Source organism: Cynocephalus volans, chromosome 3 (assembly GCF_027409185.1).
Source record: "Cynocephalus volans isolate mCynVol1 chromosome 3, mCynVol1.pri, whole genome shotgun sequence".
Classification (NCBI taxonomy): Eukaryota; Metazoa; Chordata; class Mammalia; order Dermoptera; family Cynocephalidae; genus Cynocephalus; species Cynocephalus volans.
The window spans coordinates 11386289-11413289 of record NC_084462.1 but is presented as its reverse complement, the minus strand read 5'-3'; the positions used below and the strand labels follow the sequence as shown (position 1 = coordinate 11413289).

Genomic DNA, 27001 nt, shown 5'->3' with positions numbered 1-27001 from the left:
GTCTGCCCTGCTGGGTTTCAGACTTGTTTGGGGCCTGTTTCTCCTTTTTTCTGGCCTACTCCTCCCTTTTGAAGTGGAATGTGTACCCAATATTTGTTCCACCATGGTTTTTTGGCAGTAGATAAATTTGGTTTTGATTTTTACAGGTTCACAACTGGAAGGAGTTTTGCCTTTGGTCTCACATGAGACTTTGGACTTTGGACTTTGAAGCTGGTGCTGGAACAAGCTAAGACTTTTGGGGCTATTGGGATGGAATGATTGTATTTTGTATGTGAGAGGGACATGAGTTTTGGGAGGCCAAGGGCAGGATGATGGAGTTTGGATATATTGTCCTCCCAGAACTATGTGGAAATTTGATCCCCAAAGTGGCAGTGTTGGAAACTGACTGAGTCATGGGGGCAGATCCCTCATGAATGGATTAATGCTCTCCCTAGGTTGGGGGATTAATGAGTGAGATCTCGCTGTATTAGTTCCCATAAGAGCTGGTTATTTAAAAGTCCCTGGCACCTCCCCTCTCTGCTCTCTCTTGCTTCCTCTCGCCATGTGATCTGCTTGTAGCCACCAGCTGCCTGCCGCTTTCTGCCATGAGTAGAAGCAGCCTGAGGCTGGCACCAGATGCAGCTGTCCCAGAATCATGAGCCAAATAAACTTCTTTTCTTTATAAATTACCCAGTCTCAGGTATTTCTATTATAGCAACACAAATCGACTAATATAGGAACTGTGAATTTAGGGAACTGAAATCTTTTATAACAGTCAGCAATCAAACTTGCCTGACCTTTCCTCTGGAGGAAAACACTATCTATCTTCAAAGGCTACTCACTATTCAAATATCCTTGAAAAGATAGTACAAAACAAAAAGACAGTTAGTTCCTTGATTTTAAGATGTGCAGAAATAGGGGAGACCTATGGAAAACTGTCTCTCAACACCCACCTTTATATTGTCATCAGTGAAACAGAAATTAATACCACATGGAACACCTCTAACACACTCCACATGGCTGAAATGGAAAAGGTAGGCAATGCCAAGTGCTGGTGAGGATATGGAGCAACTGGAACTCTGATACTTTTCCAGCCACTCTAGTCCTTGCTCAATGGGCCAATGTTCAAACTGGCCAGCATGGAGGCTATACAGAGGCCCCAAAACATGGACTTCACCAAAGCTGTGTTTGGTGCACAACCTGCCAATACCAGAGAACAATGGTTCACACCCAACTTGACACCATTGCCTAAAGGGACCATCCAGCTACCTAGTGGCAAGCCTGTCTACACTACAATGCTTTCAGGAAGTTGTCATTTGTCTTTACTGTAAGAGTACTGTTTTATGGATATGGATCTATCTTCAAACCTACAAGTAATGCTGCTGCTAAAATCACCATCAATGGGCTTATTCACCATCATGGTAACCTATACAATGATCCTTCTGATCCAGGAACTCATTTTATATCAAAATGTGGAGAAATGGGCCCCTCACCATCAAATTCGTGTTTTTTTCCCAAACATTGAATAAGTGTTAGAATAGTGGAATGACTCCTTGATGACTCAACTAAGGCACTGGCTGAAAAATAATATTCTGAAAAGTTGGGGTTCTATCTTACAGGATACTGTATAAGCTATGAATCAGTAATCAAAATCCTGGTATTTCTCTTGGATCCAGAATACATGGGTCTGAGAATCAGAGGCAAAACTGGTCCAATCCAGAACTGACCCTGTTCACTACTGTGATTAAAAATCCATCAGATCACTTCACACCCATTAGGATAGCTACTATAAAAAACAGACAGACAAAAACAGAAAATAACAAGTGTTTTCGAGGATGTGGAGAAATTGGAACCCTTGTGTACTATTGGTGGGAAGGTAAAATGGTGCTGCTGCTATGGAACACAGTATGGTGGTTTCTCAAAAAATTAAAAATTGAATTACCACATGACCCAGCAACTGCACTTCTGGGTATATGCCCAAAAGAAATGAAAACTGGAACTCAAAGAGATATTTGTACAGCCATGTTCATAGCAGCATTGTTCACAATAGCCCAAAGGTATCCATCAGTGGATGAATGGATGTACAAAATGTGGTATAGACATACAATGGAATATTATTCAGCCTTAAAAGGAAAGGAAATTCTGACATATGCTACAACATGGATGAATCTTGAGGACATTATGCTGAGTGAAATAAGCCCATGACTAAAAGACAAATACAAATACTATATGATTCCACTTATGTGATGTACTTAGAGTAGTAAAACTCATAGAAACAGCAAATAGAATGGTGATTTCTGGGGAAAGGAAGGAATGAGGAGTTATTGTTTAATGAGTGCAGAATTTCAGTTTTGCAAGATAAAGAGTTCTGGGATTGGATGCACTAAAAAGTGAATGTACTTAACACTGCTCAACTGTATACTTAAGAATACAAATTTTATGTTACATGTATTTGTATTAGTTATGGGTATCCAGAGAGACAGAACCACAGAACCAATAGGAGATACACACACACACACACACACACACACACACACACACAGACACACAGACACACACACACACACACACAGGCCCTTCAAAGTTTCTGGAAAAACAGAAGCAAAAGATAATATGAATATTTCCATGAACTTTCTGAAGTACCCTTGTATAGGAGAAGAGACTTATTAGAGGAATTGGCTCACATGATTATGGAGGCTGAGAAGTCCCATGATAGGCTGTCTGCAAGCTGGAGAACCAGGGAAGCTGGTGACATGTCTCAGTCCAAGTCCAAAGGCCTCAGAACAAGGGAAGCTGATGGTGTCTCTCAGCCACTGGTGGAATTCCCAGAGTCCAAAGGCTAGAGAACCTGGAGTTCTGATGTCTAAGGGAAGGATAAGAAGGGCATCCCAGCTCCAGAAGAGAGAGAGTGAGCAAATTCACCTTTCCTCTACCTTTTTGTTCCGTCCAGGCCTCAGCTGAAGGGATAGTGTCCTCCCACATTGGGGGAAGGTGGATCTTCCTTAATAAGTTCACTGATCCAAATGCCAATTGCTTCTGGAAACACCTTCACAAACACACTCAGGAATAATGCTTTACCACCTATCTGGGTATCTTATAATCCAGCCAAGTTGAAACCTAAAATTAACCTTTACAGTATTTTACCACAATTTAAAAAAATCCACTCACAGAATGTTTGCTTCTTACCTCTGTCTTTTGGGTCTTCTGGTTTGGAAATCTGCCACCTGTCTATTTAGGTTGTTGTATGCCACGGAACCAACAGGCAGAGAGGGAGGTCACTCTACTGGTGAAGAGATTGATCCTGGTTACCAAGTGGAAATTGAGATACTGATACACTATGGAGGCAGGACAGACTATATCTGGAACTCACATGTTTTTCCAGAGCACTTCCCCCCAGTGCTTCCAAGTCCAAATATAAATATTAATAGAAAACTGCAGCAATCTAATAAAGACAGCATGGCTGATGATGTGGCTATTTAGAAATGCAGGTTTTTAGTCATGCCATTTTGTAAAGATCTCTTACTGGCTGAGGTGCTGGCAGAAGACAAAAGGAACATGGATGGCTCAGGGGAAGAAAGAAGTTACTAATACCAACTATGGTCTTGTAACCAGTTACAGAAATGATGAGCATACCACAATGTGTACTTTCCCCTACTTCTTTGTATACATATTTGAATATACCATACAATTATTTTTCTCCCTTCTTTCCTCTATTTTATGTAGAATTACTTTTAATATGAACTTTACAGATTAGTCTTTAGGGTATAGATATTCTTCAAGTGGGATTGTGACTAAAAGAAAAGCAATTATCATTGCCATGTTACATTCTACCCTCTCTCTTTTCCTGTCTCTCATCAGCCCACCAGAGGTGGAAGAACCAGTGGAAGTCTCTGAGACCCTAAGGGAGGCGGGCAGGGGCATAAGATGGATAGGGCCTGGGTCTCTGAATGACTGACTGAAGCAGAGTCAAGCACATCCACCAAGCTGTGGTTAAGCCACTGAGATTTGGCGTTTGACTGTGGTAGGAGTGAGGCTCCCCGGACAAAGAAGTTTGGTCTTCTGTGGGCTTCAACTAGAAAATTTCCCAGAGATGCCTCAGGCCTGGAGACTTACAGATCTGAAGTTCCTCTCCTGGGCACAGTCACCATCCTGATCTCATTCAAAGGCTTTCCGTTGGGGCTTTCACTCTCTGCTCTTCCGCTCTTCTCCCCTGAAGAAGGAGGTCTGAGAACAAACACTCTCAGGGACTGGGGTTGCAGGTTGAGCTTCTGTCTCCCACAGGGTCCCTGGCCCAGGATTCAAGGTTGAAGCTGGAAATGTCTATGACTTGTTTTTACCTCTTTTTGATTGAAGCCAGTCTAGTGGGTGTGAAGTGGTGTCTCATTTTGGTTTTGATTCATATGTCCCTGGTGACTAATGATGCTGAGCATCTTTGCATGTGCTTGTTGGTAATTTTTATATCTTCTTTGGTAAAATATCTTTTCAAATCCTTTGCCCATTTTTTATTGGGTTATTTGTCTTCTGATTGTTGAGTCATGATTCTGAATTTATGTTCCTTGCAGATGTTATGATTTGCAAATATTTTCTCTCATTATATGAGGTTGTCTTTTCACTTTCTGGATGGTGTCCATTGAAGCACAGATGTTTTTAATTTTGATTAAAGACCAACTTATTATTCTTTTGTTGCTTGTGGTTTGGGTATTATAGCTACAAAACCATTGCCAAATCCAAGGTCATGAAGATTTACCACTATATTTCTTCTAAGAGTTTTATAGTTTTAGCAATTACATTTAGGTCTTTGATATGTTTTGAGTTTCTTTTTGTATATGGTGTGAGGTAAGGGTCCAAGTTCATTCTTTTGAATGTGAATATCCAGTTGTCCAAGCATTATTAGTTAAAACGACTTTTCTTTCCCCACTGAATTGTTTTGGCATCCTTAATGAAAATGAATTTATTTCTGAACTTTACACCCTATTCCATTAATCTATATACCTATCCTTATGCCAGTACCACAGTCTTGATTACTGTAGTTTTGTTTTGAAATTTGGAAGTGTTAGTCCTCCAATTTTTTTCTTCTTTTTCAAGATTGTTTTGGCTACTATGGGTCCCTTCAGCTTCCATATAAATTTTAGTGTCAGCCCATCAGTGTCTGCAAAATACGTAGATAATATTGTGGAGTGTTGCCATCTTAACAATATTAAGCTTTTCAATGCAAGGACATGGGATATCTTTCCACTTATTTAGGTGTTCTTTAATTTCTTTCAATAATATTTTGTTATTTTCAGAATATGACTTTTGTACTTCTTTTGTTAAATTGATTCCTAAGTATTTTATTCCTTTTGATGTTTTCTAAATGGAACTATTTTTAATCTAATTTTTTGAATTGCTTACTGCTAGTGTATAGAAATGCAATGGACTTTTGTATATTGATTTTGTATCCTGCAACCTTGTTAAACTTTTTTATTAGTTCTAATAGATTTCTAGTGGATTACTTAAGACTCTCTATATAAGATCATGTCATCTGAAAACAGAGATAATTTTACTTCTTTTCCAATCTGTCAGCACCACGCTCAGCCAGTGAGCGAACCGGCCATCCGTATATGGGATCCGAACCCGGGGCCTTGGTGTTAGCAGCACCGCACTCTACCGAGTGAGCCACGGGGCCGGCCCTTCTTTTCCAATCTGTATGCATCCTTCTTATTTTTTTTTTCCTAATTGCACTGCCTAGAACCTTCTTTACAATGTTGAATAGAAGTGTGACAGTGGACATCTTTACATTGTTTCTGATCTCAGACGGAAAACCATTCAGTCTTCACCTTGGTGTTATTAGATTGCACTCTAACCAACTGAGCTAACCAGCCAGCCACAATTTGTTTTAAAGTCGTGAAAAGTGAGAAAAAGTCTGGCTGGGCAAATACTTCATTGTACCCATGTTTCCACAGGATGTGAACAGCAACATGGAGTTAGTTATATAATAAAGTGACACTTCCTTTACAACCTCCTGACAATTTTTGTTAGATATGGTGAAAGGTGGGCACTGAATGGTGGTTTGAATCATGCAAGAACAACAAATAATAGAGTGATAGTTGTGTAATAAACATCTGACTGCTGAATCTTGGCTGAAAAAGGCAAGGAGAAACATTATCACAGGAGGTAATGGTTAAAAAGCATTTCAACTCAAATTTTTAAAAAATTAATGCAAGAAATACACTTTTTACAAACATCTTCCTGCCACCTTTATACAGTGCAGTATGATCCAAAGGTAATTTTCTCTTTTCCATAATTTTTTGAGGTTGATGCACAGAGCGGTCTGCTTCTACTCTCTTTTGTTCTACATGAGAGGAAATATATGCAACCACCAAAATATCTTCCTCTAAAGCTCGAGATTATAGAAATGATAATATTTATTTCACACTTAAACGTAAATAGCTAAAATAAATATTACTGTTCACTTTCCTCTTCCATTATTTCAACTTCGTAAGGCCTACAGAGTAGAACATAAGCGATCTGTCAGTCTCCACCACCAGAAAGATATCCTCTGGTATTACGATGCTGAATTCCATCACTATCAAACATTAATCCATTCATCTTGTTTCCTTTTAACCCATGAAAAAATGATCTAAAGAACTAGACCTTCCCTGATGTGTTAGCGTTGCTTGTAAGTCATAGTATCCACAGTTATTGGAGCCAATATTATCAGCAGAAGAAAAGGGTTCACACAACATCTTTCTGGGGACTACTCTTTTTGTCCCTTGTCTATGGCTGCTAATTCACTTTTTAAACTTCTAGATCTTTGAATTTTAGATATTAAAATAAACATGCCTTCCTGGAATAAATCTCACTGCTAATGGTGTATAAACACTTTTATGTGTTGTTGGACTTGGTTTGCTAATATTTTGTTGAGAATTTTTTGGTCTATAGTCACAAGATATACTGGTTTGAAGGTTTCTTGTGATGTCTGGCTGGTTTTGTCATCAGGGTGATATGTAGTCTTATGTCCAGTCTTCCTAGGGTTGACCTCCTTTGCTATAAAATACATCTGCTCTATCTTTCCAAGGAATCCAGGATGCCAACTCTCCTGATTTCCACTTCATATCAGCATAATGCCACTAATGTAGTAGTCTGGTGTAACATCCTACAGAGCAATTAGGTCTCGGTGCATTAGACTGGGGCGCGGGTCCTGAAAGGTGATTTATTACCAAGACAGAGCAGGATCTGGGGCAGGGAAAAGCAAAGTGCTTCTGGCATCTCGTGTATTAGAACTGAGAAAAATACATTTGCCACATCAAAAGTTGCATGCCAAGAATCCATACTGAATTCTTTAATAAGGAAGCCAGGTGGGTTAGAGTCAAACTGGATTAATCCCTTATTTAATTTCAAATCATTTACCCATATTCTGCAAAATCCAGGGGAAATAATCAGAGGATGATTCTCACTGGATTAGAACCCACTCATCACTCAGGTCCTATACATTTCCTCTTGGATACAGCAATGATATTCTGGGTCCCCAAGAATTGATGTAAAGTGTATTTATCTATAGAATTATAATCATCCTACAGTATAACAATCATTCAATAAATATTGCTAAATGAATAAAGGTTAACTAGCAGCACGTATACAGTAGACTTCAAATCAGTTGGTATTTCCCTTTATTTAGTAGAGTTACCTGTCCACAGATTCTTTGGGGATAGCCAGGAAAAATGTGCACAGTATGCCCCTGTCATGTTATATTCTCAAGGGAAACCAGTGGCCCATCATGCAAAAGTCTCAGGTCTGGCAATTAAGTTGAGAGTGTGTTACTCCATAATAGTGTTTCTCAATTTTGTTTTCATTACTCATACCCCAAAAAGAACCCAAAGAGAAAAATTAAATTTAAGTTTTATTTAAATTTAAGTTTAGTTAAAGTTCTCCCTAATAGCAGAAGTTAAATAATAAGGATTAAGGTTTCATCAGATAGGGTTATGCTTTGGAGGGCTATAAACCATTGTGATTTGTAAGGTATTTTTTTAAATTTATTTTTTTACTTCAAGAGTCAATCTTCACCCCTTGGGAGTGATATTATCCCTGTTGAGAATACAAGATCTATAATATGGTGACTTGATTGAAGTCTCCATTGGCCAGAAATCAAATCTTAGAAGTTATATGAATCAAGCAAGATCCTAGGTAGGCTGCTGGGTGAGTTCACACCTGACATTCCACGATGACTAAATTAGGCACAGGAAGTCATCTCGGCAGTCCAGACCAATCTGAGCTCTGATGCCTATTATGACCACTTCTACTTTGTCCTTGGTGATATAACTGCTGCCACTTGGGTTCAGCTAGTTTGGGTTCCACCATTCCCCTTTCAATTACAGTCTTTCAATCAGAGATGATACTTCAATTACAGTCTTTTGAGAGCATTCCCCACCTACCAGAGAGCCAGTATAATGGTTTTTTAAACTATGAGAGAAACGGGGAAGGATGAATGGACTCTGGACTTCTGCCAGGAGACCTAGTGTTGCAACACAAGAACCAATACAGCATTTCTCTTTTGAAGTCTTTGAACAACATATTCTACATTATTGGGGCCTTATAATGCAACTTATTATAGGCCAACATTTGGTACATCGGTTAGTTCAGCAAATTTTTAGAACCATGGCAGGCTACTCAAACCACTTTGCCAATATATTCAGCCTCCTCAAATTTCACTTCCGCAAATGTTCCAGATTTTAGTTAATAATCTAACTCCTATAAATTCTTCCAACATATAGTTATGCTTTGCCCTATTTTGATTTTGCATTTAGTTTTTTTGGTCATGTTAAATTCAGTCTGTTGTTTAGCACAAACAGCAATGGAGTGGCAGTATAAAATGAACTGTTAGCTTTCTTTACAGGGAAGGTATATGAATCTGAAGAAACGAATGTTAATGGGTGGTGTATCACAAGGACTTGCAAGTTTAGGATGTTCCAACCCTTTGGATCCTCTCAGATATCACCTTTCCAATAGTTAGAACCACATTTTTTCCTATCCAATCTCCTGGTACACATGAAGTATGACCATATACCCCACTCTGCCAAGGACAGTCCCTGAATACCTGTTGTCAAGAGCCTTGTGCAGTTAGGTACTACCCCTTTCATTCTCAAAAATGTCCCAGTTTGGACAATAAATTATATGGTAACTGTACTAGTCAGTTTGGGCTGCACTAATGAGATACCACAGACTAGGTAGCTTTAACAATGGAAATTTATTTTCTCACAGTTCTAGAAAGTAGGAGTCAAAGATCAAGGTGCTAGCAGGATTGGTTCCTGGTGAGGCCTCTCTTTCTGGCTTGCAGATGGCAGCCTTCTCATTGTGTCCTCACATGGCCTTTCCTCTGTACACATGTGGAGGGAGACAGAGCTCTGGTGTCTCTTCCTCTTATAAGGACAATAGTCTTATTAGATCAGGGCCCTGCCCTTTTGACTTCATTTAACCTTAATTGCCTCCTTAAAGGCCCAATATCCACACACAGTCACTTTGGGGTTTAGGGCTTCAACATATGAATTTTGGGAGAACACAATTCAGTCCTCAACAGTCACTCTAAAATAAAGTATGGAATTTAACTAGCATCCCACTTTAGCAATGCATAAAAGTAGTCTCTGAATTCGGTTTTGAGCAATCTTAACCCTATGACTTCAAGCAATATAAGACATCTTTCAGTGATATACAAAATTGCTTAATTGAATTGACTTGTTTGTGTGTGTGCTTTAAGGCTAGAAGTTCAAGAGCTGAGCTTTAAATTATCCAAAGCTGTTAGTTACCAGCATCATATTACACCCTTTGGACCTTCTTCCTCTTTAAATTGCCTTTATCCAGGACCCTAGACCTCAATTCATCCCAGGTGATTACAACTAATTCAATTGGGTATTTGCCTACAGGGCACCATGAGTTGTTACTTCCCTAGGCTACAAAATAAACAAGTTACTTGCCCCATATAACCCCAAAACCGAACCCAATACCTCAGATTTTCCGAAGATTCTACTGCCTATTACCTAATCTTCATACTAAACTCTACAGTGGTTAAGTTTTTCTCATTGCAAGCAACTGATCAATAGAAGCCAAAAATGAAGGATAACAGGCAGTTTGAGGAATTATATTCTGAGAAAGCACAAAAACCAGGATGGCTCCAAAGATCACAACCACAAGAACACTTGCATCATCTGTTAAGGAGCTGCCACTGGATGACACAGATCCAACTGCCTTTCAAACTCCAGAGATAATCTGATTGGCCAGGTCCATCAGAACCACATGATAGGGTGTGGCCAGTTACTCAAAAAAGAGGATGAGATAGTAAAGATTAAAAAAGGAGGCAAAACTGGGCAGAGAAAAACAGATGCCTACTATAATATATATTTTAATTTTCATTTTTGATATTACAGTTATGAGTTTACACTACAACACAGGTCTGCAGTTTCTTTTCACTTAGTATAACACAGCTGTCTTTCTATGGCTATATACATATTTATATTTATTTTTTCAATTGCTGCATAAATTCTATTAAATGAATACATAATTTATTCATTACACTAATTGATGGGCACTTAGGCTGTTTTTAATACTTTATTAAAAAAATTTTTCTTTTTGCCATTATATATTTACCTACGTTTGTACACTTTGGTTTCAAATAGTATATACATACAGCAATATATCAAACAATGCAACTGTCTTGTTTCCTACACATTCACTAATACTAGATATTATCACTCTTCTACAATTTAAAATCAATCTTTTGGGGAAAAGTATATGGTCACTTTAATCTGCATTTCCTTGATTACTAGCGATATTGGGTAACTTTCATTAACTGCTTTTATTTCATCTTCTGTGAACTGGCCATTAGCTTTGTCCAGTTTTCTCTGAATTGTAGATGTTACTATTTCTGACTTATAGCAGTACTTGAATGTCAGAGATTATGATCCTTTGCTATATTTGTTGCAAACGTTTTCTTTCAGTTTCCCATTTGTCTATTGACTATGATGTTTCCCACCACATACATTTTATATAGCCTATTATCAATTCCTGTGTTATACGTAATGCCTAAGGCCTGTCTTAAACCAAGGTATTGACATATAGACATATTATTCTGTTTTTCCTGTACTTTAATATTTTACCTTTAGATCTTTAATATTATAAGCCTTCAGTAGCGTGCAAGTTTCAGCTCTATGTTTTTCCAGTGACTAAGTATCCCAATGCCATTTGATCAATCCATCTTTTCCCTACTGCAACAAAAAATCCTTTTCATATATAAGGGGAGACTAAAAGTCCATATGCTCTGGATAAGACTGCCCATCCCCTAGCCTCTATGATTCAATCAGCAGAACTGAAGAGGGAGCCCAAAAGCTCCATTTTCTAGCAGTTATGTGCTCTGGATAAGAGCTCCCCTGACATGGCCCTCTACACTGCCATAGGAAGCCATCAAGATAGAATCCAAGAGCTCTGGGTGCCCCAATAAAAGTACCGCTCCAGGGGTGAGGGTAACTACTAAAGAACATGAGATTTCTTTTTAGGGTAATTAAAATGTTCTAAAATTGACTGTGGTGATGGTTGCACAACTCTGTGAATATACTGAAAGCCTGAATCATACCCTTTAAGTGGAACTTTGGGGCTCCCTCCTCACTTCTGCTGATGAAGGCACAGAGGCTAGGGGATAGATGGTCTTTTCCAGAATTGTATGATATGAGTTATATCTCAATTAAGCTATTACCAAAAAAGTACCCTTCCACCAACCTCTAAAATCACTATTTTTAAGAGTGAACCAAACTCTCATGATCCTTGTTAAACCCTCAATTTGCTCTTCAACACTCAAAACATCATAAATATCTGCCTTGAGACTACTGTGACAATTCTCATTATGCTCTGTGTCCGACAGGTACCTCCAGTTCTTCCCTCATCCTTTGCCTCTAATCCCCTCTGGGGATCATAAGGTAGCGCCACCTTACTATATTCATTTCTCTTTATGGTACATATCATATACTTATCACATCCAAGTAGTACATATTTAAGTTTTACTTTTTCTTCTCCCACTAGATCTATGAGGCAAAAATTTTTGTCCATTTTGTATACTGCTGAATTCTCAGCAACTAAAACAGGATCTGGCATATTAGTAAATGCTCAGATAATATTAATTAAATTAGTACTACATTCCCAATGTAAACTACATGCCTTGCTATAACCAGGAATTCTGACCATAAATGGTCAGAATCAGCTTGTCAACCTAAAAGTATATTGGGGTTTTTATAAGAAGATCAATAAACCACACATTTAACTTATGGAGAAATATCTTTACCAGACTGAGTCTTTTTATACAGAGAAATGTCTAGCCTTCCTTTAATATTTTAAAATTAAGTTTTAACATCTACATTTATAAGCTAATTGCAGTTAATGTTTTTCTGTTTTGGTATGTCTTATTAATCTCATGGAATAAGATGGGAAGTTTTATTGCATTTTTTTAAAAAGCTGTAGAATAATTTATAATACAACAGAAATTGTCTGTGTTGCTTTTTCAAAGGTCAATGTGTTGAACTACACTTTTCAGTTTATTTCATGTCTATTAATTTTTCTAGCTTATTAGTTAATTTTAATACTACCCCCTGGCTAGTCCTACATTCTGCCAAATGTTTTTGTTCTAATTTGTTTATTTTAAGTGTCAGGTGAGTTGAGAGTTCCTCATCAGTAATGCTGCATGTCCTTATACAGAAGGAGTAGTAAGCCACCATGTTACCTTGTGCATCATAAATCTTTCCATTCTGAGTGTGCATCTTGCCTACCCACTGGGAAAGTGAAGAGTCTTCTGTCTGTGGTAAAGTCTGTAGATTTCTTAGTCTTGACCTACTGGTTCATTTTACTTGTAGCTGAATGAGACTGTTCATGAAAACCTTTACCTTAATGACTAGCATTTATTTAGCACTAAGTATATGCCAAATTGTGTATTTTACCCTTGAAATGATTTATCTATTTTTCAATGCAAGTGTTTTAAATGGAAAAGTAACAAGATATATATTTTTATTTTTAAAAGATTATGCTGACTAAAGTGTTAAAATGCTCTTGAAAGGAGCAAGAAGCACAATAGGTACACTACTGCAGAAATCCAAATGAGATGGTTGCATCTCGGACTATGATGACAGGATATGGACTAGGAAAAAGTGGATGAATTCTACATTCAGAAGATTCAATCTACAGGATTTGGTGATATGGAAGTAAGGAGGAGGGAATAATTGAGAATGACTCTCCAGTATGAATTCACTGATGATGAGCAAGATGCACACTTTGCCTGAAGGCTTTTCCACAGTCTTTACATTCATAGGGACTTTCTCCAGTATGAATTCTCTTATGTAGTGTAAGATGGGCAATCTGGCTGAAGGCTTTGCTACATTCCTTACACTCATAAGGTTTCTCTCCTGTATGAACTCTCTGATGTAGAGTAAGGGATTTACGATGGCTAAAGGCTTTCCCACAAACATTACATTCATAAGGTTTCTCACCAGTATGACATCTTTGATGACAAATAAGGGATACCCTCTGCATGAACACCTTCCCACATTCAAGACATTCATAAGGCCTTTTGCCAGTGTGGAGTCTCTGATGTTGAACAAGGTAGGAGCCACCACTAAAGGCTTTCCCACACTCGGTACATTCATAAGGTTTCTCACCAGTATGAACTCTCTGGTGTTGCACAAGGTGTGCAATCTGACCAAAAGCCTTATCACATTCTTTACATTCATAAGGTTTCTCTCCAGTGTGCATTTTCTGATGCTGCACAAGATGTGCATTTTGGCTGAAGGTTTTGCTGCACTCCTTGCATTCATAAGGTTTCTCTCCAGTATGAATTCTCTGATGCTGTGCAAGGTGTGCATTTTGGCTGAAGGTTTTGCTGCACTCCTTGCATTCATAAGGTTTCTCTCCAGTATGAATTCTCTGATGATGAGCGAGGTGTGAGCTCTGTCGAAAAGCTTTCCCACACTCCTTACATGCATAGGGTTTCTCTCCAGTATGAACTCTTTGATGCAGAGTAAGTGAGCCACGATGGCTAAAGGCTTTCTCACAGATATTACATTCATAAGGTTTCTCTCCTGTGTGAATTCTCTGATGTACTGTTAGGGATGAGCCATGTCTAAAAGCCTTCCCACACATGTTACATTTGTAAGGTCTCTCTCCAGTATGAATTCTCTTATGCTGAATAAGTCCTACGTGATCAGTGAAAGCTTTCCCACAATCAATACAATCAAAAGGTTTCTCACCAGTATGGTAATATCGCCGATGACGTATGAGAGAAGCATTCTGCCTGAAAGCTTTCCCACAGTCAATACATTCATAGGGCCTTTTACCAGTGTGAATCCTTCGATGATGAGCTAGGGATGAACAAACACTAAAAGCCTTACTGCATTCAGTACATTCATAAGGTTTCTCTCCAGTATGAACCCTCTGATGTTGAGCAAGGTGTGCAAGCTGGCTGAAGGCTTTATTACACTGCTTACATTGATAAGGTTTTTCTCCAGTATGAACTCTCTGATGTTGAATAAGATGAGCATTCTGACTGAAGGCTTTCCCACATTCAGTACATTCAAAGGGTTTTTCACCTGTGTGTATTCTCTGATGTTGAGCAAGATGGGCACTCTGGCTAAAGGCCTTCCCACATTCAATACATTCATAGGGTTTCTCTCCGGTATGAATTCTTTGATGAAGAGTAAGGGTTGAGATTTTGCTGAACATTTTCTCACAGTCATTACATTTTAAAAGTTTCTTTTCTTCATAGACTTGCTTGTGTTTTTTAATAACTGAATGTGTTTGTAAACTTTCTGTATCTGTATCAAAATTATATATTCTCTTTTCAATGGGAAAAACCTGTTTTATATAAGATAATGTATTCAGTGGGAAAACTATCCCACATTTGTTAGAGTGGTCTCTTTTCTCAATAAGGGTATCTATATGAGTGATTGTGTCTTGCCTAAAATTTGTCTTCTGCCTTACCAGCTCCCTCTCAAACAGGCCTTCACATTTCCAGTTTTCCTCTAATGTGGAACATTCAAGGTCACAGCTTGTAAGTCTTTCCATTATTATTGCCTGGGATAATTTTTCTTCATAAACACCCTGGTTTGGAGATAATTCCTTGGTCACCCACATATACTCCAAGTCTGAAAGATATTAAGAAAGCAAATGTCTCCTTTATTAAATGCTAGAAGAACAGAAACTTCCAAAATGAAACCACGTGCATGAAATAATTATTGAAGTCCACAAAAGGTACATGTTTTTCACAGATTAGGTGATGCAACCATCCTTGCATTCCTGGAATAAACCTTCATTGGCCATGATATTATTTTAATATGATATTTTATTTAAGACTTTGCACCAATAGTCATAATTGAGATGTCTTAATTTCCTTTTTCTTTTTGCTATTTTGGTAGATACTAGTATCAAATGTTATTCTGTCATTGTAAACAAGTTTTTTTTAAGCTCTCCTTCTCATTCTCTATCTAGGAATATTTTAAACAATGTTGGTGATATTTTCCCTTAAAGGTTTTATAGAGTTGATTTATGAAACTATTTGGTTTTGTGGATTTGCGGGAGGCAGTTCATAGACAACTTTCTATATTTTTCAACAGTAACTGGTCTGTTTAAGTTTCTGCTGTCAGTTACAGTAATTTACATTTTTATATTCTCCTAGAGTATCATCCATTTCATACAGGGTTTCAAATTATTTAGAGAGAGTTGAGAGAAATAGATTCAAACCATTCTTCTAGGTTCTTACCCACCTGTGGTTACTTATCATTATCTCTTTTTTATGTTTTCTCTCATTTGCCCATAGTCTATATATTTTATTGGTTTTCTAACAAAAGCACATATTTATCTTCATTAGATTTGTTTTCTAATTCATTTATTCTTACATTTATCTCTAGAAGTATAATCACCATATATAATTTATTTTGGTTTTCCTTAGATTCATTTTATTCTTTTTCTCATATCTTGAATTGGGTGCTTATTTAATTATTTCTTATTTGTTAACGTACATAGGGCCGCAAGTGACCTACCAACAATCCTCTTCTTGAAACTATGAGAACTGAAAGCAGAAAATGGCCACACACAGGCCATGGAGTAAACTGTGACCACCTCGCTTGAGGCTTATTTTCTTGCAATATATATCCATAGTCGCATCTAGCTTTCTAAACTGGAAAAATACCTCTGAAGCAAGGTGAGGAACTAAGAAAAAATTTTTTTTGATGAAAATAAACTGGGCAAAAAAATCGCAGTGAGTACAATATAGGTAGGAAAATGATGGACAAATAGGAAGGAGGTAATATTCATGAGCTAATTTCTTCATTTTTCATATGGGTATCAAAAGACAATTTTATAAATTTCAAGATGATGAATTTTAAAGTACAGATTTTAAAATATATAAAGACATGAAGTTTAGTTCCACAATTTATAGAACTAAAAACCTTTCTCATTAAAGGGGTGAGGTGGGATGGCATAAAGGGGAAATAAAGAAAAAACAGACATAATAAACAACAAAGCAAGAATAAATAACAAAAGAAACACCAAAGAGAAAAATAATAACAGGTAGAGGGAAGAACATAGCTATCATGCATTTTAACACAATAAACTCGCCCTTTTAAAGAAAGGAAAATATTTAAATCATTTTTAAAAACTAAACACATTTGATTAAAGAATTCAAAAATGTTCAAAGTCTGGGATGATCATAACAATATGGTACTTGAGTAGAACTAGGTAAACATCAGTGGAACAAGAGTTCAGAAACAGACCTTGCTACATACAGGAAATCAGTAAAGTTAAAGGTGGTATGTCATTCCAGTGGAAAAGAGAAGGAACATTCATAAACTGGTGTTAGAACAAGTTTTAATTCAGAAGGAAGTTTGAGAGATGTTTTCCAACAAATATCAGAGAGAAGAAATATCTTGAGAATAGTTTCTTCATCTCTAGTTATCCTGCACTCACCTGGGCACAGGCCTCTTGTCATCTTTCCTTTCATCACCCAGGGCTCTTTCTCTTCCTCCAATAAGGAGATCACATCTGGTTTAGAAATGCAAAGACCTGCATTTATAAGAAAAGATAGAAAAATTGGCCATGCCATAGGTATTCAAGAGCTATAACTCAGTCCAAATGGTCTTGAAAGAAGAGAGACATTGTAAGAAAATGTTGATAAAGACACAAAAGACTACTGAGTCATGGGGAGGGAGAAGGAAGAAGATACTCTTACCCACTGAAACAAGGTTTCTGTAGTTCTCCAACATCACCTTCCTGTACAAACTCCTTTGAGCACAATTCAGCCATTCCCACTCATCTTGGGAAAAGTCTATGGCAACATCTGTGAATGTAACTGAACCCTAAAATGGCAAAAAATAATCTTGCTCAATCAGTTTTCATGCCCCTATGTGGCTCTAGGGTAAAGGGTTATTGCTGTTTTTACTTTGAGATACAAACTTTGTGCATAAGTAATTGCACTGAGAGTCTAAACGTTCCAGGTCAGGTAGTAACCGGACAACATTTCTGCCTAGCAATACTATACATATTGGGGAAAAGATTAAATGAGAGATACTCTCTGCTCTTTGAATATTTACAATTCCATGGTAGTGAGAATACATTCTCACATTAAAAAATGTTGACTACATTCAAACCAGGATATAATCAAGTGCTAAATTATATTATTTACATTAGGAGATGGATTGCTTCTCTACATGTCGAAATTAAAGAGCTCTGGGACTGTGAGGGAAAGTTTCAAGGAAGGATGCTGACCTGACGAACATGATTTCAGTCCTCACAATATGTTCTAAGAAATCTTGAGATGTTAAAAGTTGCCTAAAAAATGAAAGAAAGAAAAAAAAAAAGAACACCTAGCAATATTCTTTTCTTTTGAGATAAAAATATATTTGTATTATGACAGAAGAACACATTTGAAAAGTTGTTTTTTGATAATCTCCTGAGAAGTGTCAAGACAGATCATGTGATGTGATTATTGCATGATCTGTATTTCCTAACCAACCAGCAAGTGATGACAACCATCCACTCCACAATTGCTGGTGGGTTTTCAATTTATTTTGTGATTTCACTTATATCAACATTAAGAGTTTTCAATAAATACCTGTTGTAAATAAAACCAAAACAAAGGTCACATTACTCTAAGGCATTCAGACTCTGGTACTAACCAGGTGGGTGATCTTGGCCAAGTTACCTAACTCCCCTGTGCCTCAGTTTTCCGATCTGAAAATGGGAATAATTTTAATACCTCATAGTAGCACTGTGAGAATTAAATGAAGAAAAAGACATAAAGTGCCTGGCACTAGGTAATTACTCAATAATTGTTACCTATAATAATGATGAAGAAGGAGATAAGGGAAACAAGGGAGAGAAGAGGCCAGCCGAAATGAACGGATGAAACATTTGGTTTAATACTACAATAAAAGTTCTTATATTTTATTTTATCTAATTGCAGTACAGATGGTCTCTGACTTACAATTGTTTTACTTAGGATATTTCAACTTTACGATGGGTTTACTGGGACGTAAGGACTCCATCATAAGTCAAGAAACATCTGGAGGTAAGGATGGTTTGACTAGATGATTTTTCAACTTTACAATGGGTTTACCAGGGTATTTATTAAATATTTTTGACTTACAATGAGTTTACCGGGATGTAACCCCACTGTAAGTCAAGAAGCATGTGGACTTCACAATGGTTTGACTGACAACTTTTGAACTTAACAACGTTTATCAGAACATCATTGTAAGTTGAGGAGCATCTGTCTACCACAGTAGTTAAGACATGGCTCGGAATCCCCCACCTGTGTTCCAATACTGTTCTGTTCAGTAAGTCTAAGCTATTAGTTTTGTTTTCGACCATTGAAAATATTTTAAAGAACTCGAAGGAACAGTCTATTGTATTTACATACAATATTTACCATTTCTGTTGAACTTCCTTCATTCCGGATGTTCCAAGTTCCCTTATGGTATAACTGCTATCTGAAGAACTTCCTTTAGCAATTCTTTTAGAATTCTGGCAATAAGTTCCCTTAGTTTTCCTTAGTATGAAAAACTTTATCTTCACTCCTGAAGGCTATTTTCATTGGTCATGAATTATAGGTTGACAGTTCTTTTCTTTAAGCACTTGTAAAAATGTGTTATACCTCCTCTGGCTCCTGTGGTTTCTGATAAGAAATCTGATCATTGAAATCAATGTTGTCCTATATGTTACACATCATTTTTCTCTGGCTGCTTTTATAAATTTTTTTCTTTTTCTTTAGTTTTCAGCAGTTTGATTATGAAGTTTCCAGACAGGGATTTATTTGAGTTTATCATGTTGGGGTTTGCTTGAGCTTCATGGATCTACAGGTTTATACATTTCACTAAAGCTGAGAAATTTTCAGCCATTGTTTCTTCAAATTTTTTTTTACACTCTACTTTCTCTCTCCTTTTGCAACTCCAATGATTAAAATGTCAGCCATTTTTGTACTATCCCACAAGGCCTAGAGGCTCTGTTTAACAATTTTTTTGTCGTTCATATTAATTTCTACTTATCTTCAAGTTCACTAACTTGTTCCTCTATCATCTCCATTCTCCCATTAAGCCCATCTAGTGAGTTTATTGTGGTTATATTTTTCACATCTTGTTTATATTTTCTATTTCTTTGCTAAGAATTTCTGTCTCTCCTTTTGTTTCAAGAGTGTTTTATCTTACTTGTTGGAGCATTTTATAATAGCTGCTTTAAAATGTTTATCAGATAATTCCAATATTTGTGTAATAATGACGTTAGTATCTGTTGTCTTTTCCCCTGTGAACTGAGATTTTCTTGGTTTTTTGTAAGATGAGTAATTTTAGATTGTATTATGGACATTTTGAATATTATGTTATGAGACTCTGTCTCTCAGTTAAATCCTATAGAGAATGCAGTTATTTTGTTTTGGCTGCAAGTTCCAACCAGCCTTCTGTGGGTTGTTTCAACATCAGTTCCATTTTCAAAGCCTTTGCAGTGATATTTATCTCTGTCCTGCTTGTGCAGCACCCAACAGCCAACCTGAAACCTGAACAGTGGTCTATCCCTCAGGTCACTTCTCAAAGACTATGGTATGCTCTTTAGGGTTAGACAGATGCATGAGCAGCTCGGAGTAAGAGTTCATAACAATTTTACGTGGTTGATTTACAAAGCCTTTCCTTTTCTGTGATCTCTCCAGTACTTTCCATTTCCCTGGATCTCCCTTCTTCCAACCTCTGGCCAGATAACTGGGGCTTATTTATTCCAGTCCACTGTACATTTCCCATGACTTTATCCACCCCTTGGGCCAAGCAGAGAGAGGACAGAAACAGAAAAGAAGCAATAAGAGTTTACTCCACCCTCTTGAGAACATAGCTTCTCTGATCAGAGAATAAATTTCTCCTCCCTTAGACTGTTAGACCCCAGTAGAACCCTACTGCCATTGCTGTGGCATGAGAAAACAGAAAAATTTTTAAAAGAAGAATATCCCCTCTTCTCCTCTGAGCATTAGGAGACTCCTTTCTTACCCCTTGAGCCAGAACTAGAAGACTTCTCCTCCAGCTCTGTCCACCCAATACCCACTTCCAGGTTTTGGGTTTGTCGAACTCATACTAGGAGACACTGGGGAGACAACAGTAAACACATCACAGTTTGGGCTTCTTCCCCAATCTGCTTGCTACTATCTACTTTTTAGAGAACACAAATTGCTGCTCCAAGCATGCTGTCCCGGTTTTCAGCAGCTTTCAGTGGAAAAGCCAGGGTGGAGTAAGCTTAGTCCATCTTTCCCAGAACTAAGATCCTCTCAAAATCAGTGTACATTATTATTTTTAAAATTATTATTCCACTGTGTAGGGGACTGAATAACGTCCCTTCCAAAACTCTCTGAAGCTTGAATTATGTCCCCCAAGATTTATGTATTAGAAACTTAGCCCCCACTGTGACTGTTAAGAGGGTGGGGAATCCTATTATGGTAAATGAAAGGTGGGGCCTTGAAGAGGTGATTAGACTGTAGGATCATGCTGAAGTGAATGGATTAAAAATGTGGTCACAGGCGTCATTCTGATGGCTTTAAAAGGACAGTGCATGAGGAACTATCTCTGCTCTCTCTGCTCCAACAGTTTTGCAATGTGATACCCTGCTGTCAGTGAAGTCACTACCAAAAAAAGCCTTCACCAATTGTATTCCCTGGACTTTGGACTTCCCAGCCTCAGAAACCGTAAGCAATAAATTTCATTTTCTTATGAATTACCCAGCTCCAGGTATTGTGTTATAAGCAACAAAAATGGACTAACACACATTAGAAATAAAAAGCATCCTGATGTTCAGTCTTCTTGTGCATCATACATTACATACAATATATTGTAGTTCTTCAACTTATATATGTATGTATGTGTGTGTGTGTACATATGAAGAACTTAGTTCTTCAACAGTAAGTAAATAGTAGCTTACATAGCTAATGTTTACATAGTGCTTTCCATATGCCAGGTACTTTCTTAAATGCTTAAATTAACTCATTAATCCTCATGACAGTCCTATAAATTAGACCATCATTATCCCCATTTTACAACCACGGAAACTGAAATTAAGTATCTGAAATTCAGGCAATATACTTTCTATACTTGTGTAGTGAAGCTAGAATCTGTATTTAAGCAGTCTGGTTCCTGAGTCCATGTTACTAACCAGAGTATGGACTCTGTCAGTCTTAAAATATTTTCCTCTGACAAATGACAATATTGCTTTTGTCTTAAATGTTTAAATGCTCTAAGAGACAAGTTCCTTGGTAGTGCATGTTTTATGCACTAAGCAAAGGTGTCATAATGTTGCGATAAGTTATTTTTTGTATCTTTGACAGAAAGTAAAAACAATTTAACTACTCCAAGTTACTTTTTATTTGATTAATTTTCTAAGTTTATGAATCAAATCTGATAATTTCTTATAATAATCAATTTGCTGGTGAAACTAGTTTAATAGTTTATTTGAATCAGAACATGAATTATAGCTCTTAAAGCTTCTACTATTGGTCATAAAAATATTAAAATTTAAAATGTTCTAGAGTAGAGTAAGTTTGAGAAACTCTAAACCACAAGGAACAAAAAACTAGAAATTTATTCAAAGAAAATAATCAGAGATGAGGGCAGAAATTCAATTACTAGGATGATTACTGCAACACTCTATTAAATAGCAAAACATTGGCAACAATTCACCTATGGAACAAGGGACTGATTAAATAGATTATGGTACTCCTCCTAGAAAGAAAAAAGGATGTAGAACATTCCCTGGTATTTTAGGATGCCTATGACTCCACAGGCAAGTGGGGAGGGCAAACTTTTGCATACTCTGGCCAGAATACCACCCATCCCACTTGTGCCTACAGATTTCCTCCACTTTCTTTAAGATGCAACTCAGGAATCACTTTCTATGTGAAGTCTTCCCAACCCTTCCTCCCTTCAACAGTATGATTGTTATCCTGCATAAGAATCCCTCACTAAGGAGGCAAGAAGTAGCTAAAATAAAGTAGGCTTCCTCTTGCCAGATTGTGTGGCCTGTCACAAAGCTTCACCAGTCCAGAGAAGGGATACCTTTTTATCTAATTCACCCAAAAGTACCATATGTGCTATTAATGGCCCTTCCCCACTACTCCCCAGTAAGTCTACTCTCCACCTACAGCATTTATACTGTATAAGTGTTTAATGCCTTTTCATTTCTCTAACAGACGGTAAGCTCTCTGATAGCCAGGACTGGGACTAAGGGACCAGGCACATATGGCCCTCAAATTTTCTCCAAGTACTCTACTTCTGCTTTGTCAGATGTCTATGAAAAGACTGAGCACAAGGGAAGGGGTCAGATTGGGTCATTTCTTGAATGAAAAACACTGAGCAGGAAGAAGAGGAAACTCTGAGAGGGCACTGAGTTGCCTGAATCTGTCCCTTTGGCCCTATCACTCATCAGAAGGAAGGAAACGGAAAATAAGCCCCAAGATGGAACTCTTAGGCAGACAATTTTCAGAAAGAAACACACATTACCAAATTCTCAAAAGCGAAACTGTATTTTAATGGGGAGAGAAGGAATACTAACTTACCGGGGACATGGCTTTAAGAAGTTCAATTTCTGTCATTTCCACCTCTTCCTGGCTTTTCATTTGAAGAAGGACTTTATTCTGAGAGGGCAGAGCTGGGGGACAAGGGAGTAGTGAGAGACTGAGTAGCTCTAATAATCACAACCTAGAAATCCTCTCTTCCATTTAGCTCCCTCTGTTCTCACTCCTCACCTCCCACCCCAAGTCCAGGCACTGATTGGGAGACCTGCAATTTACAGCTGCGGTTTATCTCTGCCCTGGGTTTTCAGGCTGAGAATAATCTCTCTCACCACCCATTCATTAACAACTGAGATGTACTAGGTGTGCTGCTTATATTAATACTCTCTTTAAATCTCCATAATCTTTAAAGAAAGAGGGCATACTGTCACCGTGCTACACATACAAGCTGTGGGAAGTGAAGTCTTTTGCACAAGTCACACAGCTTGTAAATAAGGAAACCCAATCACCAACCTAAGTCTGCCTAACTCTACCTAGTTATTTGCTCACACAGACACCACAAAATAACAGAAAACATGCCTTCTGTGTCAATGGTCAGGATTTGTGAAGATTCTATGAGACAGATTCCTTGGAGAATGCCATCTTCCCCAGAGAGAGGCATTACCTTTGTTACAACAAAGAGTCCATGTGGTTTGCAGGTAACTGGATCAAAAAATTATCACAAGACCCTGGTTCTCCTTTTGCTTTGTAACAAATATAGTTTTGAAGAAGTTCCTTGAACTGCCTGAGCCCAGTTTCTTCAATCAGGAAGGGGATAAAGTATCAATTAATTCTGGCTTCTTTCCTATAAACTACACTGTATTCTCAAAGGATTATTATAATGATTACAACAAGAATGAACACTTATTGAGCACTTACTATGTGCTTTACATGTATGAGTTCATTTAATCCTTATGACAGTCATATGAAACATACAATATCAGCATTTCCACTTTATATAAGAACTGAGAGTCATAAAGTTTAAAAAACAAAAACAAAAACAAACTCAAACCTGTTCAGTAGAGGTTTTGGGATCTGAAATCTTGAAGTTGTTTAACCCTCCCAGAGTCAGTTTCTTCAACAGTCAAAAGTGGTTAAGAATACCTACCTCTGGCAGTTGTTGAGGGGATTACATGACAGCCAATATAGAGGGAGACTCTGGAGTCGGCCTGTCCTGGGTCTGAATCCTGGCTCTTCCACTTACTAGTGATTACTTATCCTCTCTACATTAGTGTCCTCACCTATAAAAAGGAGATAAGGTAGTTCTTCATAATATTGTAAGGTTTGGTGATAATACTCCCAAAAGGTCTTAAAACTCTATCTGTCACATAGTAAACACCCATTAACATTAACTATTATTATCGCACGCAGTAAAACAAGCAAAGAACCATTTGGCTATGAGCAGAAATTATTTTCCCTGTCTCTTCAAATACTGGGAGTACAGGAGCAGGAAAATAGGGAGGAGAGAGAAGTTCCAGGAATGGGAATATTTTCTTTCCCTGAGTAGAGGGTGACTAAGCCATAGAAAAGGCTGGAATCCCTCAGCATTTCCAGATGATGCTGTGAATCTTGCCTTCCTCCCAATTCCCATCCCAAGGGGATAGATGGGACAAGGCTCTGACAGGTAAAAAGCTAAATGCTGAAGTCCTACTTGACCAGCAGCAGAACACCCAAAGGTAATGTCATAATGGAGAATGTTCTCTCCTCTAGTTCCTTGGAACTACCCCAAGGTTCTGGAAGGGGGCATATGTCTGGTTAGGTAACTCTGGGCAAATCAAGGTCCCTCCCTGATTCCAGCTCCACACTGTGGCCTAAGGCGATCCTCCAAATCTTTGGACTAGCACGTCCACCAGCCTTGGAGGCCAGGGACATCCTCCTCCAAAGTGCTCCATTTCGGCACTTGGAGCCCGAAGGACAGAACCCCAAACCTCTATTTCCTCTCTTGCAGCTGCACGCAAGCCATCTGTCACTCTTACCTCTGTCCGGAGTCCCCATGGTCTCTGCTCTTCGCTGTCCTGTGGACATGTCCCGAGCTCTGCCCTGTCCAGATAGAGCGGGCAAGAAATGCTTTAGCTGCAGCCCCTGCCTGGGCACCTTCCCAGGACTCCAGGCCTTTGGCCCACACTAGCTACGCGGTTGATCTTGGGGGACAAGGGAAGGAGGGCGAAAGGGGTGCTTCCAGCTCTCAGCCGCTTAAAATCCTTCGCTCATTCCAACACACACCATCCTTCCCATGCTGCTGGGAAGTGCGCGCAAGCGCAGAGACGCGCACAGTCACACACAGCCCTCCCGGTCCGGCCCACCAGCCTCCTCTCATACACAGTCCCCCATTCACACACGGACCTGCGTCTTCCCAATCAGTCCACATCCCACACTCACACATACGACGCTCTAACAGTCACACAGTCTCCAGGCTACACGCGCACATTCTCGCCTGTCCCCTCCACCCCCCGGTCGGACGAGGACGCTGGCCCCTCGACGCCTCCCCGGGGCCCGGGTCCAGCCCGCCCAGCCTCACCTCAGCACCCTGCCAGACTCGCGCTCGCCCAGACTTCGAGTCCCCGCCGGAAGTGGAAGTCCTCCCGCCGCAACAGCCCCTGGGAAATGTAGTCCGCAACGGCAGCGGCGTCCGCCCGTCGCGCGACGAGACCGCCAGGATCGGCTCCTCTTGGCACCGGTGGAAACTGCCCTCTGCTCCCGTATGGCGTTTCCTGGTCCGGAACGTAGCCCTTTGGAAGCCTGTCAGCCCCGAATCTGGGTCCCAGAAATACACGTCATGCTCATGAAGCGAACAACGCCCTGGGGGGCTTTTGGGAGCCGAAGCCAGGTTCGCAGTGCGCAGTCGAAGCGCCCAGGCCCGTAGGCTGAGAACTTGGTCTATGCTCACAGGCGCGTCCGCCCTTGGGGAATGGGGCGGGGGGCGAGTTTCCGCAGGAGGCGTGGTGCGGCAGGCGCACTGAGTCCGCATATGAACGCTGTGGGAGGCGCGGTGGCTTTCTCAGGACTGAGGGTGGGCGTGGCTTAGTGAGGAGTAATTGGGGGCGGAGCCTACGGGATAGGAGAAAAATGAAGGAACTTGGATTTTCCTCGTGGTTTGTGTACTGGTGGTGATTTGTGACTTTGTGTGTGTCTGTAATCTGTTTTATTTCATGCCTACCACCTATAGTTCTCTGATACAATCTACTATGCTCACCCCCCATTTTGTCTGTCCCCACTAGAATGAGTGTTCTGTGAAGGCACACAGGTTCAGTCCTGTTTAAGGTTATATTTTAAGTGACTAAAAGACTTTGCACGTAGTAGGTGCTCAGTTAAAAAATAATAAACCTAGCATTAACAGTCTCAGCATGACACAGCATATTATGGACTGAATCTGCCCTTCCAAAATTCATATATTGAAGCCCTAACCCTCAATTAGGAGATGGAGCCTTTGGGAGGCAACTGAATTTAGATTAGGTCATGAGGGTGGGATCCACATGACAGGATTAGTGCGCTTATAAAAAAGGAAGAAGGAGAGGTCTCTGTGCTCAGGCATCCAGCAAGAAAAGGCCATGTGAGCACACAGCAGGATGAAAGCCATTCTATAAGAGGGCCTTCACCAAGAACCAAATCTGCCAATACCTTGATCTTAGACTTCCCAGCCTCTAGAACTGTGAGAAATAAATGTCGGTTGTTTAAGCCACTCATTCTGTGGTATTTTGTTACGGCAGCCCCAGAGAACAAAGACACAGCGTGACAAATACTGGTCCACCATACATCACTCTAAAAATCAAGTCCTCCTCCTGGACATACTCAATCACTCAAGGCCACACAGTCACATCTAGACTTTGGCTTTTCTGGATCCAATTTCCTTCAGACTTCATGGACTCCATAATGAAGCTAATTCTAGCTGTGAAGATGTCTTCTCTAGGGAATTTCAAAGGGCATCCTAGTGTTTCTAACATTTGTGGTTGATGA

The 27001-nt window shown here is 39.0% G+C and overlaps 1 protein-coding gene across 1 annotated transcript; it reads right to left on the bottom strand.

Moving 5' to 3' along the window:
• Positions 1 to 13078: 13078 nt before the first annotated feature.
• On the bottom strand, positions 13079 to 25611 carry LOC134371788 (zinc finger protein 470-like). The gene is given in 7 exon segments (XM_063088614.1): positions 13079 to 15125; positions 16945 to 17040; positions 17207 to 17333; positions 23054 to 23145; positions 24156 to 24288; positions 25024 to 25087; positions 25566 to 25611. Coding segments are annotated over 4 exon segments (2241 nt in total). The 5' UTR covers positions 23114 to 23145; positions 24156 to 24288; positions 25024 to 25087; positions 25566 to 25611; the 3' UTR covers positions 13079 to 13167.
• Positions 25612 to 27001: the final 1390 nt, after the last annotated feature.